At 42.8% G+C, this 16820-nt stretch overlaps 1 protein-coding gene across 7 annotated transcripts in view; it reads left to right on the top strand.

The window, feature by feature from the left end:
* The window catches only part of LOC310760326 (amine sulfotransferase-like), a 31100-nt gene extending 14280 nt beyond the window's left edge, over window positions 1-16820 (top strand). For 2 of the 7 annotated variants that reach the window (XM_083608667.1, XM_083608669.1), the window contains exons 2-7: window positions 12232-12376; window positions 13615-13823; window positions 14362-14488; window positions 15260-15354; window positions 15987-16167; window positions 16509-16820. In XM_083608667.1, the coding sequence (XP_083464793.1) occupies window positions 12235-12376; window positions 13615-13823; window positions 14362-14488; window positions 15260-15354; window positions 15987-16167; window positions 16509-16633 (879 nt within the window). In that variant the 5' untranslated portion in view covers window positions 12232-12234 and the 3' untranslated portion in view covers window positions 16634-16820. Of the gene's footprint in view, window position 1; window positions 183-550; window positions 860-10348; window positions 10496-12027; window positions 12139-12231; window positions 12377-13614; window positions 13824-14361; window positions 14489-15259; window positions 15355-15986; window positions 16168-16508 lie in introns of those variants that run through there. The other 5 variants (XM_083608671.1, XM_083608672.1, XM_083608668.1 and 2 more) reach the window with 4 other exon arrangements.

Below are 16820 nucleotides of genomic sequence, written 5' to 3'. Positions count from 1 at the left end.
GGATCTGAGAAGCTGTGTATTGAAATTATGCAACTTCCTGGGAAAGAGACTGACGGAAAAGGAGGTGGATGCTGTTGTGGATCAGGCTACATTTAATAAAATGAAAGCAGATCCCAGGGCAAACTATGAGTTCTTGCCAAATGATTTAATAGACCACAGCAGAGGGCATTTTCTTCGCAAAGGTAAGTCAGTGGCAGATCAAACTGACTTAGTGCGGCTTGCAGAATTCCCGACAGATTCACTTGGCACCTACTATGACATTTGATAGCTACCAAGTAATAGTGATTTCATTTTTTCCAGTCTTCATGAAACTCTCAGTTTCTGGTGTTTCCTAATTTTATAGTTGTCCTATTATGTACTTTCTCTGTTGTTTTTTCCTTCTTCTAAATATGTATATTTAAGGGTGGCATAGTTGTCTTTCCAATCTGGAGTGTGGAAACTTTTTCACACAGAGGGTCATATACCCAGCTAGGGATGGAATATATCTGGAGTTATGGATCTTTATTTGACCACCACAATGCACGTTCTTTCTGTTTGCTTCCTGGGCCAGGCACTGTTGGAGACTGGAAGAACGTGATGACAGTCGCACAAAGTGAAAGATTTGACAGTGTTTTTAAGAAGAGAATGGAAAAGCTGCCCTTCAAGTTCTGCTGGGACATCAATGAGGAATCATGAGTCTACCTTTAGCTTGGAAGGATGAAATAAAGTGCACTGTATGCATTTAATCCAGCCGTATTTGTAAGAGTTAGTAAAAAAAAACCCAAAAAAGTTTCATATGGATGGGTTAATAGCTTCCTAATGTTCGAATATGAGCAATAATTTTTTTAAAAAAACACACAATAAAATTACATTTGTACTGGAAGAAGTGAACTGTATGCATTTAATCCAGGCCTATTTGTAAGAGTTAGGGGTAAAAACATCTCATGTGGCTTAATAGCGTCCTAATGCCTGAATATGTGTAATATTTCTTTAAAAAACAACAACACTACAATACAATTACATTTGTACTGTAAGCCTCTTCTCTTTCTGCATTCCAACATGTCTTAATTTTTCACTCCATGTGCAACAGTCAAGGAATCCCAAACTAACTATTGGGATTAGTAACTGTATTATAATTTGGCACTGTTTTAATGAAGCTACTACTGGATTATTGTAATTGAAAATTAATAAAATTATTGTTAAAAAAAACCTAACTAACTATTGGTGTTGCAGATGCAAACGGAAATCATATGAGTCATTCAAGTCATTTATTTATTTATTGTTGGTGGAATTCCACTTCACACTCTTCCAGTTGTTCTCTCAGGACAAACATTTCAGTCTACCAGATGACACAACCCCTCCCCCCTCACCTTCCTTTACCTCTGCACTGTTCTTGGGGTTCTCCTTACCCCCACAGAGTCATTTTTGAGGGTGCGTTGGGAATATGCGGGGAGAAGTGGGGAAAATGGACAGTGTATGTTTTATGCCCATAGCAATTTCCTTCATGGGTTAGATTGAAAAGGGGGAATTTCCATCGGGATCATGGAGCAGAGAGAAAGGGTTAAAGCAAATTTTGGGGACTGGAGGAGGTGAAATGAGAACCCCAAGAAGCATCTGAGTCCAGGGAGGAGGCCAGTAGTAGAGAAATGTTCTGCCTTGTAACATTGGACACCTCAAGCCGGACACCTCCTGCTGTGGAACAACCTTGGTGACTCTTCCAGTCAGCAAGAAGCCTTCTCCTTCAGGGGAGGAAACTAGAGTAAATTCAATGCTAAGCCATTGGCAACACTGCCGCCATCTCCTCCAAGGACACAAAGATGCCTGCGCCAGTGCAAAAAATCCTTGCAGACCCAAGCCACTTGAAGGGGTGCCTTTTTGCTTGATAGTCTCCTTAGAGAGCTTAGTGCCCAGGTATTCTTGGAACAGGGCCCAAGCATGAGACATATGAAGGGAAAAGGCTGCACTTTGCCATGTCCTGTAGGTCTAGGAAAATTTAGCCCAGGGTCCAACCTAGGCCTGAGAGCAGCAATCAAACACATTTGGCCCTGGGCAAGGTCTCAGGAGCTCAGAGGGGCACATCACTAGTCCCAGCCTGACCCCACTGCCCATCTCTGAGATACTGGGCTGGAGCTGACAGCAAAGCAGTGAAGAAGCCCTCTGCATCCTACCCCCACAATCTATGTCAAGAAAGACTTCTTATGCCATCTTGTTGCATGCCACCCCGATTCTGAGCAGTGCAAGATTCTCTGGGTTCCAAGTGCTCTTTCTCTCAAAAAGGGTATGTGACTATTCCATGTTTGGGAGACATTACACTAAAAGAAGGTGCATGTTGATCTTGGAACCTCCCAATAAAGGTCCCGGATTCTGCTGCAGCAACTAGGGATGGCATTTTGTGACAACCTGGCGTTACAACTATCTATTTGACCACCACAGTGCCAGGCACTCTTGGAGACTGGGAAAACATGATGGCCATTGTAAAAAAATTGAAAGCTTTGAGAGTGTTTTTCAGGAGCAGATGGAAAGGCTCCTCTACAGGTTCTGCTGGAACATCAATGGTGAACTGAGTCTGCTTCCAGCTTGAGAATATTTATACAAACTTTTTCTCTGTCTTGCATGTGTGTACCAATTGTCCACACAATTGGTACACACATGCATTGGTACACACAAGGGATGCGGGTGGCGCTTTGGATTAAACCACAGAGCCTAGGACTTGCAGATCAGAAGGTCAGCGGTTCGAATCCCCGCGACTGGGTGAGCTCCCATTGCTCGGTCCCTGCTCCTGCCAACCTGTCAGTTTGAAAGCACATCAAAAGTGCAAGTGGATAAATAGGTAGCGCTCTGGCGGGAAGGTAAACGGCATTTCCGCGAGCTGCTCTGGTTCGCCAGAAGTGGCTTAGTCATGCTGGCCACATGACCTGGAAGCTGTACGCCGGCTCCCTCGGCCAATAAAGCGAGATGAGCGCCGCAACCCTAGAGTCGGTCACGACTGGACCTAATGGTCAGGGGTCCCTTTACCTTTACCTTACCAATTGTCCAGATCTTGAGAGATTTGCTGCAGTCCATCTAAAGCTGTGTTGGAACCAAGCAAGCAGTATTCTCAATAGAGTTCCTTGCTTAGGTCCTTCTCTAGAACAGGATGTGCATGTGTTATAGTATCTGTCAATCCATGTGTTGCAAATAATTGGTCAAGAGCTGTGATTGTTGGAACAGATGTTTGTGATTATTTGAAGGCATTTTGAGTAGAACTATTGCAGGCAAGAAGTAATTTCCTTGTAATGGTCCTACAAAACCAATATGGATACTTGATCATTTCCCTGGTGAAGATAAGTCACTTTGGTGGGTTACACCAAATTGCTGGGTATGCATAACTGTGTGATATAGTATAATTTCAGAACTGTAGAACAAGTAACGTAAGAATTACAAGAGCAATTTTATTGTATGCTGCTTGTCATTTACTCACCTTTGGCCCTTAAAGAATGCTTGTGCAATTAGCAATCCATGTGTTGCAAATAATTGGTGGATAATCTTGATTGCTGGAACAGATATTTATTTTTATGGTACTGAATAAGCTCTTTGAAAGCTTCATTCCTAAACAAATTTATTATGAGGGAAAGTCTTATTGAGCACATTTGGCTTTAATTCAGAGGACAGGGCTGCTTATCGCTCCCTCACCTCACTCCCCTGGAGAAAGGTTGTGCAAGAAGAGTGACAAAGTCTGATTCCAGAGGAACTCATCTTACCCCAAGGGTCATAAACTTTGCAATGATTAATCAGAATTCAAGCCCACGCCAGCTTATAGGAAAAAAGCTGCACCTTCATACTGCATGTCAATTCAAGGCAGTGAAGTTTGATAAGAGACAAGTGCACCCAGAATGTATTCCTTGCATTGTTTGACACACATTCTCCTCCCTGTCATTCACTGAGCAAACACAATCACATCTGCTCAGGTAAATTGGACACAAAGATGGATTTTAAACGCAAATTCTGCTGGGAGCACAACAAAGGGTTGTGCCAAAGGCAGGTTTCTAAGTATCCTCATGAGTGTGTGGTGGTGCCCACCTGGCATCGTCATGTTTCAAACGGAGGCAGCCCTTTCGGGGGGCCAGGGGCACTATCAGCAGGGCTCCAAAAAAAAAACACCCTGGCCCCAACCATGGCTCAGCAGCAAACCGCAGATAACAACCTCCTTTGCTTGGCTTTCACTCCCATCAAATTTTCCTCCCTGTATCATATTTTAAACATTTATCCTAATAAGGAAGCAGCCTCCTATTTGTGGCATGGCTTTTCTCAGGGTTTTAGAATACTCTTTAGAGTACTGTCAGGTACTCTTACAGCTAAAGATTCTCCAAACCAAAAATATGTGAGGGAAATGCCAGAGTTTGCCAGTAAAAAAGATAGAAAAAGAGGTCAAGGCAGGCAGGTGGTAGCCCCTTCTTTAACTCCCCCCTCAAAAACCTTCACATTTCACCTTTAGGCATCGTGCCAAAAAAGACCCCAGGGGAATTCAGGCTGATTCATAACCTGTCCTATCCAAAAGGGGGTTCAGTTAATGATACTATACCCCCCGAACTTTGCTCCGTTAAATATACCTCATTTGATCAGGCTGTCAAAATTATTCGCAGTTTTGGGCAGGGGGCTCTTTTGGCAAAGTGTGACATTGAATCAGCCTTCCGATTATCGCCAGTTCACCCTAGCAATTTCCATCTTCTTGGCTTTCAGGGTGGATTTTACATTGATAAAGCTATGCTCATGGGCTGTTCGGTTGCATGTGCAGAGTTCGAAACATTTAGCACCTTTCTGGACTGGGCTTTACGTTATAGAACTGGTTTGTTAGGGGTTCTTCATTATCTAGATGATTTTTTATTGATTGGGAAATCAAATAATTCTGAATGTGCTTCTCTTTTAGAGGCTTTTATTTTCTTGACGCAGGAGCTGGGAGTCAAGGCAGATTTGGAGATTTGGCTCAGGTTTCTAGAAAATTACAATGGGATCTCCCTATGGCAGGACAACCTTAAACTGTTTTCAGACTTTCAGGTCCAGTCAGATGCCACAGGGTCCCTCGGCTTTGGAGTTTACTTTAGGGGGCGATGGTGTGCTCAGCATTGGCCTGAAAGCTGGCAGGGCGAGGCCATCACTCGGGACCTTAGCTTTCTTGAGTTTTTTTCCCCATAGTGTTGGCTGTGCACCTTTGGACTAATGAATTTCGTGATCGCCGGGTGTGCTTTAGGACAGACAATCAAGCAGTGGTGAACGTCCTGGCCAAACAGTCTTCGCGTTCCGAGAGGGTTTCTGGTTTGCTTCACGCATACGTGCTGCTGTGCCTCAAATTTAATATTATTGTCTCTGCCAAATTCATCCCAGGCGTTAATAATGACATAGCAGACTCTTTATCTCGATTTCAGATTAACCACTTCCAGTCATTAGCACCTCAGGCTCATCTGCTGCCAGAACCTTTCCCGGACCACCTTTGGAACCTTGGAAGCGTGTAGTTATCAAGGGAGTATTGGCCTCTGTGGCACCTTCCACTCTCAGGTCGTATAAAAAAGCCTGGTGTGATTTCTTGGAATTTCAGTTTAAGGAGATAGCTCTCACGCATGGTATTCCGCCCACTCCTGATCATGTTCTACAATACTTGGCACATCTGCATAACTTAGGGCGTGCTGCAAAAACTTTAAAAATTCACATTGCTACAATTACGTTCTTTAGCAAATCAACATTTTCATTTGACCCTTGCGCAGACTTTATTGTCCATAGTGCAATTGAGGGATGGAGCAGGCTTCAACCCTCAAAAAAGGATGGCAGAAGGCCAATAACTTTTGGCCTTCTCTGTTTGATACACAGAAAACTTAGGTCCATTTGTTGGTCAAAATATGAAGCACGATTATTTTCCACTGCCTATGCTGTTGCTTTCTTTGGAGCCTTGAGAGTGGGGGAGGTTGTTGCAGAAACCCAATCAAATAGTACCTCATGGGGCCTGCTGTTAGAAGACATTCAGTTATCTAGTTCTGAGTTGGTATTGCACATTCAGCGGTCAAAAATGGACCAGAGCGGCAGGGGTGCCTTGATCAAGCTAGCAGCATCCAAACATCAGGGCCCCTGCCCAGTAAAAAACATCAGGCGGTATTTGAGGCTTAGATCTGCCTGTGTGGGCCCTTTATTCATACATGAAGATGGTTCCTGCTTGATGAGACACCAGTTCCCGCGTGTCTTACATAAGGCAATTGATGCCTGTGGTTTCCCAGCCAATGAATACACTGCACACTCTTTTAGGATTGGAGCGGCCACTATGGCATCCCATTTAGGCCTCCCAACAGATAGGATCAAGGAACTAGGTCGCTAGAAGTCAAATGCTTATAAGGGATACATTTGCAAGAATCAGTAATTCTCAACTGCTGACCTGTATTTTCAAAATCCATAGTGCTCAACCCTTATCTGTCTTTTCATTTTCTTATTTTCCAGCTTCTCCAGGTCTCCAAATTTGGATCTGTGGTCATAGCATTGTTCATTGGGCCCGTGTGCGCGTGGTCAAGTGTGGCATCGGCAATGACCTTGGTCTGCCACCAGGTGTTCGTGTTTCCTGGATTTTAAGACGTGGCATGCGTTGGGAAGAGTTTATGCCAGTAGTGAAGGCAAATGCAGCATCTTTTGGTCCTCCCGACATCTTGATTATCCAGCTAGGGGAGAATGACCTTGCCTTCAGGAAGAGCGTGGACTTGTTTTTCCACATTAAGAAGGACTTTGATGAACTGGCTGTATTATTCCCAGAAACAACTGTGTTTTGGTCCTTCCTTCTAAAAAGAAGGGTGTGGTGTAGCAGTCATAACCCTATAGCCATTGACAAATCCAGGAAACTTCTGAATCGTGCGGTGGCCCGCAAGCTGCTATATATGAATGGCCATGTGATTGCACATCCTGACATCCGATTCAGCGATGTGTTTCTGTTTCATGACGATGGCGTCCATCTTTCCGATCAAGGAAATGATGTGTGGTTGGCAGACGTCATCAGAAGTATTAGGAATTAGTTGCAGCAGTGAGGGCATTGGTGGGGAGCCTTTTGGCTCAGGTTGTGGTTAGGCATTGGAATATGTGTGTTGTGTTGGAGGATTGGGTATGCGCCATCATCTACCCCTCCTCTTTTGGGTATTCCATTAAAGGAATCCGGAGGACATGGATCCTGTCCGATGCCCTGCTAGTGGCTAGGGCCATGGCACGACCCCCAGTGACGTCACGGGGGAGCTTCCAGTTGTATTTACATCAACAAGCTCCTCCTATTGGTTGTTAACCCCGATATGACTCCCGGCCGTGCGGGGTGGAGTCTTGTATTGCTGTTTCATCCAATGCTTAAGCCAATACTACTCATATACTGTAACCAATAAAAGTTGTGGCCTAATTTTGCCCATTAACCTAAAATAATGTGTCTGTGTGTCTTATTATAATCCTATGCGGGTGGAGGGTCCTCAACTCACAAAGTCTTATTCCAGAGGACCTCATCTTACCCCAAGGCTCATAAACTTTGCAAGAGTGTCAAAACTCTGACCTGAGCGGATTTGAAAAAGTAGTTCGATGGGAGAACTTATTTGAACTCCAATATAAAATTGCCTCGCAAACATTTTAGATGGAGAAAGCACTCGATTCCTACTGAATGGCAATGATTAATCAGAATTCAAGCCCATGCCAGCCTATAGGAAAAAAGCTGCACCTTCATACTGCATGCCAGTTCAAGGCAGCAAAGTTTGATAAGAGACAAGTGCACCCAGAATGTATTCCTTGCATTGTTTGACACACATTCTCCTCCCTGTCGTTCACTGAGCAAACACGATCACATGAAAAAATCACAGATTCCATCATTTACAGCTTATAAGAATACGTAAATAAGAATGGTTCTTTGTGCTCTTCCAAGAGTTTAGCAGCACCCACTCTTTGGATCTCAAACTGTAACCAGACTCTGATATTTATAAACCATCACAATATAATTTAGTACAGGTTGAGTCACCCAGTCCTATTCTCAGCAAGCAGTAGGTGTGCCAGGATCCATCTCTGCTTTCAAAATAAAAACTGTCTCTGCCTCTTCTAAGTCATAAGGGTATGGATGAGTAGAAAGGTGTATCACAAAATCTGAAGATGTGTGAATTTTGATGGATGAACTTTAGCTGTGTTTCTCTTCACAGACTGAGGAACTTGAAATTAGGTGGACTTGCATTAAAACATTATTCAGATTTCTCCCCATTCCTGCTCTGGAGTACTATTACTGTCTGCCTGGCAACTAAAGCTGATGGATAAAGGACCCAGGAAACCAACATCTATCAGCCAGGAATGGCTTGTAAGGACACTGAAACATCTATCACTCCAGCGTATGAAGTCAGTATCATTTATTAGGAAACACAACTGAGATTTGCCATCCTTTGAAATAAAAAAACCCTGCAACCATAAAATAAACTACGATTTCACAATCTCAGGGGTGCTGTATAAAAAAACCCCGTGATTTCGTGGGGGGAGAGCTGAGGTAGGGGGAGTTAGACAAAGTTGTGGAGCTGCCCAAGCCTAAGACATTGAAAGTGGTTTGCGTGGGCAGGTGGAGCCCCCCAACCCCAGGCGACCCCCGAGCAGAATAATGACTCAAGACAATGTGCTATGGGATTAAAATTGGCCACAACTTTATTAAGTTTCAGATGTAGGGAGACCGTGGCTCAGGCATTGGGCGTTTATCCTTCCCAATCCCCAGCCGGGGATCTGGGAGACTTTAGGGTTATCCAGAATGTGTGGGGGTTGGGCTGGCTCTGGAGAACATATGTTCAAGCAGAGAGGCCACCCCCCGTTTCACCGCCATTGGAGGGGAGAGCAATGAGAACCTCTTGGTGTGTGGCCAATGCCTCCCCTCAAGACCCCTGCCACAAGGGGGGTGTGGGTCACCACTTCACGCCCCCCCCATTTAGGAAGATAAACTAAAGGATTCTGCCCAAGGCCTGAAACCGCCACCCGAGGCCGCAAAATCACTGTCTCGCCGCCACTGCCGCTTCGGAGATAAGATTCACCTTCTGTTGTGTGGGCAGGATGGTCCCTCTCCTTACCTGGCCAATCCCCTGGCAACGCCTCCCCAGGCGGGATTGGGCAATTGGCTGAGGTAGGCGGTGTTGGGATACTGCCAGGGAGATAAAGTCCATCATGACTCCACGTCGTCTCCGGACATCCATCGATCTCCCGTAGACACGCAGTATCAGCAATTAGCGACACGAGCTCCAGAAAATAGCTTGTGACATTCCAGAGCTGATGCACGCTCTATTAGCAGATAATGCACAGCAAAAGATGCATGCAGGAGAGCATATTTACAAGTTTATTCAGCGTTGGTCAGAACAAAGAAAAAAAACATGACTGCCTGCTTCGGTCTGCTCAGGCACACAGAGAGAGAGAAACGAAAGCAAAGAAAACATAAACTTCCTGTGAACAGGAAATACGCAGACTCTGTGACTCACAAAGCCTGCTCCCTTTTAAGGTGGAACGGAAATATCCTAACAGGCGGAGACCTCCAGGTATCCAGCCTAGGGAGGATGAAGCCAGTCCAAACTACCAGGAGTCGCACTGGGATCCGGGGGTCTGCGCGTGACCATGCAAAAGGCGCCACAATTTGATGTCGGGAGTGGTCATTGCAGGATAAATTTGGACAGTTTAGCAAGGAGAACACAGGAAGACATCAAGTGCATTTTCTATGCAAAGGTATTCCTGAAAACATTAGCTTTAGATGATAAACAAAAACAAAATGAGCCATTTCTGCATGTGGCATTGTGTACTGCGAAATAGCTTTCATGGAATTCTGACTAAAATGACTGGGAGCTGTCCATCTCGATGTGGACTCTGAAAATTCTTCAAAATCTTTGAAGGGTGGGAAAGATTGCTTCCAATCTGTTGGATCTGAAAGTTTATTCTTGGACATGAGTCACGTTTGATCTCAGATAAGCTGTGCACAAATGAAAAAGGTTTCTACTTTTCTTGGATAGATTTCTAAAACAATCCATGCTGATCATTTAGTAAGTTTTATTAAAACAAATAGGAATTATTTTGGAGTTAAAGTTGGTGTTATTGGGGTGTAAGTCAGTGTAGGCATGTGTGTACAAATAGACATCCATTGGTGAATCTCAGGTCTCTCTTACCATTTGAGCCCATTTTCTACTAGTGGACCTGAGCAGACGTAATACTGCTTTTATTTCTTAAACGGACGAAGACCACTGTTGATATTGGCTGTTGCTTGTGTAAAGAAACAAGTTATTCCCCTGCTGTTCGTTACATTATCTGCCTCTATGCACCTGTGTTACCTTTCTTTTCTTACATAACATGCCAGGAATGATTTACTAAGGAGGAGCCATCGGCTTAATCCAACCCTTATTATCTAACAGAATTCTATAAAGCAATTTCCTACAGAGCTCTGAACGTGAGCCTTGAAAAGCTGAAATACTCCAAGCTGCAAAAGAGATCGCTCTCTCGTTTCTCTCCCACACTTTTTTACTCTAAAAACAAAAGGTAGGTAAGTTTTCTTGTAATTTAAACTTTCCAGGGAAAAGCAGGACTACTAAATGACAAACAACTAATCTACTCTTTCATGCATGAGTCCCGAGGGGCAACAAGATGCATGAAAACTCTTGTCACAGTTCATATTCTTTTCTGGTGTCACACAGAGTGCACCACGTGTGCTACCAGAGATTAAAAGTTTTTTTAAGGGGACTGAATGTGAACTCCAATTGTGCAAGCAGAACCCTGCTCATTTTCGGTATATATTGGAAAATCAACCAGAGTATTTTTCTTGTTACTATTTTGTACATATAATGTTTTCCACTAAAAGATTGTTGCATTTCTTAGCGATGACACACAAGACTTATATAGAGAATTAAAGTGATTTTCAGGCTTCATGGCACTTTATTTCTTTATCAATTATAAGCAACTTACTATTGTTATTTCTTTTATTTTACTTTATTTTACTTTATAAGCCTTTCGTCTAAAATATCACAAGGTGGTATATCTTGATTTGGTGCATCATATTATATATTATGAACTGAAATGTTCCAACAGGTATAAAAGACAAGCAACACACTGGCGACAACTTTGGTTTCCTCAGCACCCAACCCAATGGAGCCTTGAACTTTCTCCCATAACAATTCCCCGCCTCCTTATACCATGCACTGAGCCCACCCTTGCAAGTGCCTTCCTTGTCAGACGCTACGTGGGAGGAGAGAAATTGGAGCAGGGAGGAGACAAAAAAAGAAAGGGATATTTTGGCAGTGGTGTCTCAGTACTGGAACGCCTGCCCAATAGGGCCCATTGTATGTGTAGCCAACTCTCTGTATTATCATAGATGAAGCTGAGGGCAGCATTCCCTCCATGGAATGTCCTTGGGCACCACATTTCAGCAGCAGTTTCAGTCAGAGCTGGCAATGGAAGCCAGATGGGCATTGAGCAATATCTTTCTCTTTACCACCCTGTCTCTCTTTCCCCTCTTCGACATCCATTCAACCTCAAACATACACAGAGCCATGTGTCCCCTTCATCCAGCATCCACTCATTTTGCAAACACAAATGCATGCGCTGTCTGTCGTCGAGAGAGTAGAACAGAAACAATCTCTCCTATGACCCCAGGAACAGTCAGAGGCTAACACTGAAAGGAAAACTGGTTTCCCCAGGCAGGCAAGAAAATATGTCATCCCAATTTCTTGAAGTGGATCAAGAACTCAGGAGGAATTGGCAAGAGTTCCCAACAGACTTCAGTCTTTCATTTCCCCTGGATCCATTTCCAGGGAGCAGTTTTTTGCTTCCTTCCCACCTCCCCTGAGTACAAGAATGAGTGTCAGGATGGCAGCACTGACCAAACTATGATGCCAGGCAGCATAAAGTGAGGCCAAGGGCTGCTATTTTGCATGCTGCACACATGCACTTGAGAAATAACTGTGTCAGGGTGAAAGAGAAAAGCTTTATTGTGCAGGGGAAAGCCAGCTTTGAGTTGAAAGCAGCACCATTAACAAAAACAAAAACAGACATAAAGTAGGACGAAAAGAATGCTTTGTTGCCTCAGTGATGAGCCAAGTCTCTGTTCTAAGGTCTAAATGATGGACCTTTATGTTGCTCACCTGTGATGGAAGAGAAGCATGGGATTCTGCTATGAGATCTGCAAAAAGAGTAGGATTTCACAAAATGACACCTCTATTTCTTTGTGATTTCCCGTTGTTGCATAATAGAGGTAACTGTTCTCTTCTCTTTATTCTTATACAGGCAATGGAACCAGATGAAAAATATGTTTTCACATACAAAGGATTTTATTTCCAGCCAGATTTGGTTTCAGTGGAGTACTTGGATACCCTGGAGGATTTTGAAATAAGAGACAGTGATGTATTTCTAGTCACTTATCCAAAGTCAGGTAAGAGTGCATTTTCATAGGACGAACTATGATTGCTATTCAACCATGATGGATACCCACATATATGTAAATAGTATCCATATTATACTAAGGCGAGTTTAAAACCAAATGCAAAATTGAGGTGAATATGGGTAGTGTAGAACTTACCTGGTTACATAAAGGAGAACCGGGTCATGTTTGTTTGTTTTTTAAAAATAGGAAATAATGTGTTTTCCACCGGTGTCAACCTGTTTGAGGTTTTGAAAACAACATAAATACACACCAAAAACATTCAAATTTGCTTGCTAAGGGTTTATTGTATTTACTGACTTTCAGGATTTTGTATGTGGTTGTAAAATAGTGTTTGTAAAATTCTATTCTTAAAAAGCTTTCATCCCATGACTCTTTATTTCAGCATTTATCTGCCACAACTTTGCCAGTATCAGGGGGGCCGTATCCAGTGGCGTAGCGTGGGGGGTGCAGGGGGGGCGGGCCGCACCGGGCGCAACATCTGGGGTTAGGGCAAATCCATGGGTTAGGGGGCGCAAATCCACGGGTTAGGGGGCGCAAATCCACGGGTTAGGGGGCGCAAATTACTTGCCTTGCCCCGGGTGCTGACAACCCACGCTACGCCACTGGCCGTATCCAATGCAGTTGTGCCCCACATGCAATAACTTCCAGTTCCCCACCAGAACTTCCTTCACTCTTCTTTGGAGTATTTTGGAGAACCAGACAACCTTTTTTTTTATTATTCCCTGGACTTTGACAATCATTTGTATAATGTGCTGTGAAGAATCTGGAATAGAGCCTTTGGTAGCTTTCTGAAAATTAAGGGAACTTATTTGCCAGTTTTGTTCTATCTTCCCAAATCCTCAAATTCTATGAAGCCTTTAGCTGAACTTCGCCTTTCTCATCCAAAATGGAAAGGAAGCCTTGGTCAATCTTCCTCAATCACCCATTGCTGCCCTTATTGCAGTGGTGGTCTGTGTGACACCAAACTGTGGTGCCCCTCCACCTGCCACTTTCTATTTTATATCATAGTGGCGGCAACCTGTGCAGCCAGATCCCTGAATCTGCCTCTGCTTGCTGTGTTTCCCATGACTTCCTTCCTCTCCCTCATTTCTTTTCTTTAACAGTGTTGCAATTCAACAGTAAGCTCCTCGATGCTGAGACATCTTGTTCTCAGTTATTTCACTCTGCAAAGTACTAAGTACATTCATGACAATGAAAGAATGAAATAGGCTTATTCTCGTTTATAGGCACAATATGGACCCAAAATATTTTGAGCTTGATTTATCATGAAGGTCACCGAGATGGAACCGAAAAAGTCGACTTACTAGACAGGGCTCCGTGGCTGGAGTACAATTTACGCAATGTGGATTTTGTCAGTCGTCCATCACCTCGCCTCTTTGCTTCCCATCTTCCCTACTATTTAGTACCCAAAGGATTAAGGAACAGAAGAGCAAAAGTAGGAAATGGCACATTTATTATTTGATAAAATTAAACGTTTGTCTTGCTTATTTAAATGATCACCTCAGTTTCCGTTAACATTTCTCAATTTTTGAAGGCAGTTCATCGAGCTGCAATTCCTTTCTCCATATGAATGAATAATGCTCTGTGCACCCTGAGCTTAGAATAATTCCCTTGACTCCTAAACAGCAAAGATTTTATGCTCCATCTTAGTAAAAGTCTTGGAGGATGCCATCCAACACACATAATAAGAATAAGTTCATTCAACACCATAGGATTGCTCTGTGCGTGTGACATGCATGTTCCAAAAGAGTAGGAGGCCGCCAGGGATATAAAGCAACTGGGAAGCACCAAGAATCCACAAGAAGAGATATCTGAGATCCATCCATTTATTATTTTAGGCATATATATCCCTCTTCAACAACTTGGGTCCAGACACATTTCACAACCACAGAAATAACTACAGAAGCAAAACAAAAGAGACAGTAGAAACAATAAGATCAGCAATAGAATGGAATTGGTTGTTATTCCTGCAGGTTGTTTATGTGGCCAGAAACCCAAAGGATGTCATGGTTTCCTTTTACCATTTTTCCAAAATGGCAGTCAAATTTGAAGAGGTAGAAGATTTTGGAATTTTCATGGAGAGGTTTTTGGCTGGAAAAGGTAAGGAAGATTTGCTATTCTAAAATGAATCACTCTTGCCCCTTCATCTTTATCCTCCTTTGACAACAGATTAAAGAAATTCTCTTTGTGATGAGGAACGTTTTCACAATGCCATGTCTGATGCTATAGGTTACTCTGAGGAAATTCCACATCCATGCATCACAAAGAGTCTCCAACTGAGACTCCAACTACACCATTTTATGCCACTGATGACTGGTGTCCATTGATGCAGAAGGTAGGGTATAGATCTAGCCAACGCCCAAAGGAAATCAGGTGGATTTATACTCTCTTTGCATCAGGATGCAGCAGCTACAAATCATTACAAGGTGCAGCCCCTAATCCTTAATCAAGTGTAGAGATTTGTGTCAAGTAATAACTAAGAAACCCTGACACGGTCTCTTAAATGTTGCAAGTATTAACTGCCACACCATATAAGGAAACTGTCAGTGTGGGAAGGAAGGGGGCTGGAGGAAGGCTAGACTGATCTCAGCCCACCCATCAATCTCCCATCACACTGGGAAGGGAAGCGCTGCAGGGAGCCTTAAAATGCAGAACTCTTCTGCAAATTCTTTCTCTGAGAAAGTGTTTGGTGAGGTTGGGTGGTATTAGTTCAGCTTCTGTTTAATGGTTTGTACCACTGCTGGTTCTTAATAGGATTCCTTTAAATTGTTTTGATGGTGTTTATACGTTTGTACTGCTTCTCTCTGAATGTTTTTCAAAAAAAAATCACCTGATCTACATTTTATGTCAACTCAACTTCTTTCTCATCAGTACTTGCAAGTTCATGGTTGGACCATGTGGAAGGCTGGTACTCTCACAAGGATGACTTCAATATTCTGTTTCTTACCTATGAAGAAATGAAGAAGGTAAGTTATCAAAATGCTATGCAGTCTGATATTAAACATCCATCAAAACTCTCCATTACAAAATGGAGGAAGGAAGCAATATGATCGTTCAAGTGCCCCCTTGCTAGTTTCATTTCCTTTCTAAAGTTTTTTTTTTAAAAGATTAGTGGGCCATGGAATCAGGAGCACCTTTTCAGACCCTAGACTGTGAATATTGTTCTGTAACTATTTCCCCACACTATAAATAAAGTGTCGTGATTCCAAGCAAGATATGTCATTTCACAGGCCCTCTGATGCTGAGGAGAGATGTCGCAGAACCTCCCTTGTGTCTGCAACAGGGGCATTTATTTATTTACTTACTTGTGGGCTCAATTGAAAGAGCTGCCCCATAATATAATGCATTCTGCATGGCTCATTGAATAAAAGCAACAATGAGAGTATAATAATATAATATAATATAATATAATATAATATAATATAATATAATATAATATAATACAATGCAATGGCAATTATTACAAACTAGGCAAAGAAAGATGCAGGCTGCTTGTTTCCGCTGCTTGTAATCCTGCCTATTCCATGAGTTTTAGTTGCTAGGCTGTCAGGTTTTTCTATTGTAAATGGCCTGGCATTAAAACCACGTTCCATTTCAGGATCTGAGAAGCTGTGTATTGAAACTATGCAACTTCCTGGGAAAGAGACTGACGGAAAAGGAGGTGGATGCTGTTGTGGATCAGGCTACATTTAATAAAATGAAAGCAGATCCCAGAGCAAACTATGAGTTCATGCCACTGGATATCCTGGACCACAGCAAAGGACCTTTTCTTCGCAAAGGTAAGTCAGTGGCAGTTGAACTGAATTGGCGGTGCTTGCAAAATCTCAAACCTTTGATAGGCACCAAGAGATGGTGATTTTATTTTCACAGTCTTCATGAAACTCTCAGTTTCTGGTGTTTCCTAATTTTAGAGTTGTTCTATTATGTACTTCCCCTGTTGTTTTTTCCTTGTTCTAAATATGTATATTTAAGGGTGGCATAGTTGTCTTTCCAATCTAGAGTGTGGAAATTTTTTCACACTGAGGGACATATACCCAGCTAGGGATGGAATATATCTGGAGTTATGGATATTTATTTGACCACCACAATGCCCTTTCTTTCTGTCTGCTTCCTGGGCCAGGCACTGTTGGAGACTGGAAGAACATGATGACAGTCGCACAAAGTGAAAGATTTGACAGTGTTTTTAAGAAGAGAATGGAAAAGCTGCCCTTCAAGTTCTGCTGGGACATCAATGAGGAATCATGAGTCTGCCTTTAGCTTGGAAGGATGAAATAAAGTGCACTGTATGCATTTAATCCAGCCGTATTTGTAAAAGTTAGTAAAAAAAAACCCAAAAAAGTTTCATATGGATGGGTTAATAGCTTCCTAATGTTCGAATATGAGCAATAATTTTTTTTAAAAAAACACACAATAAAATTACATTTGTACTGTC

Source organism: Podarcis filfolensis (genome assembly GCF_964270895.1).
Source record: "Podarcis filfolensis genome assembly, chromosome: 3".
Classification (NCBI taxonomy): Eukaryota; Metazoa; Chordata; class Lepidosauria; order Squamata; family Lacertidae; genus Podarcis; species Podarcis filfolensis.
Note: the sequence above shows the minus strand (reverse complement) of the source record. Positions and strands in the feature narration are given on the sequence as shown.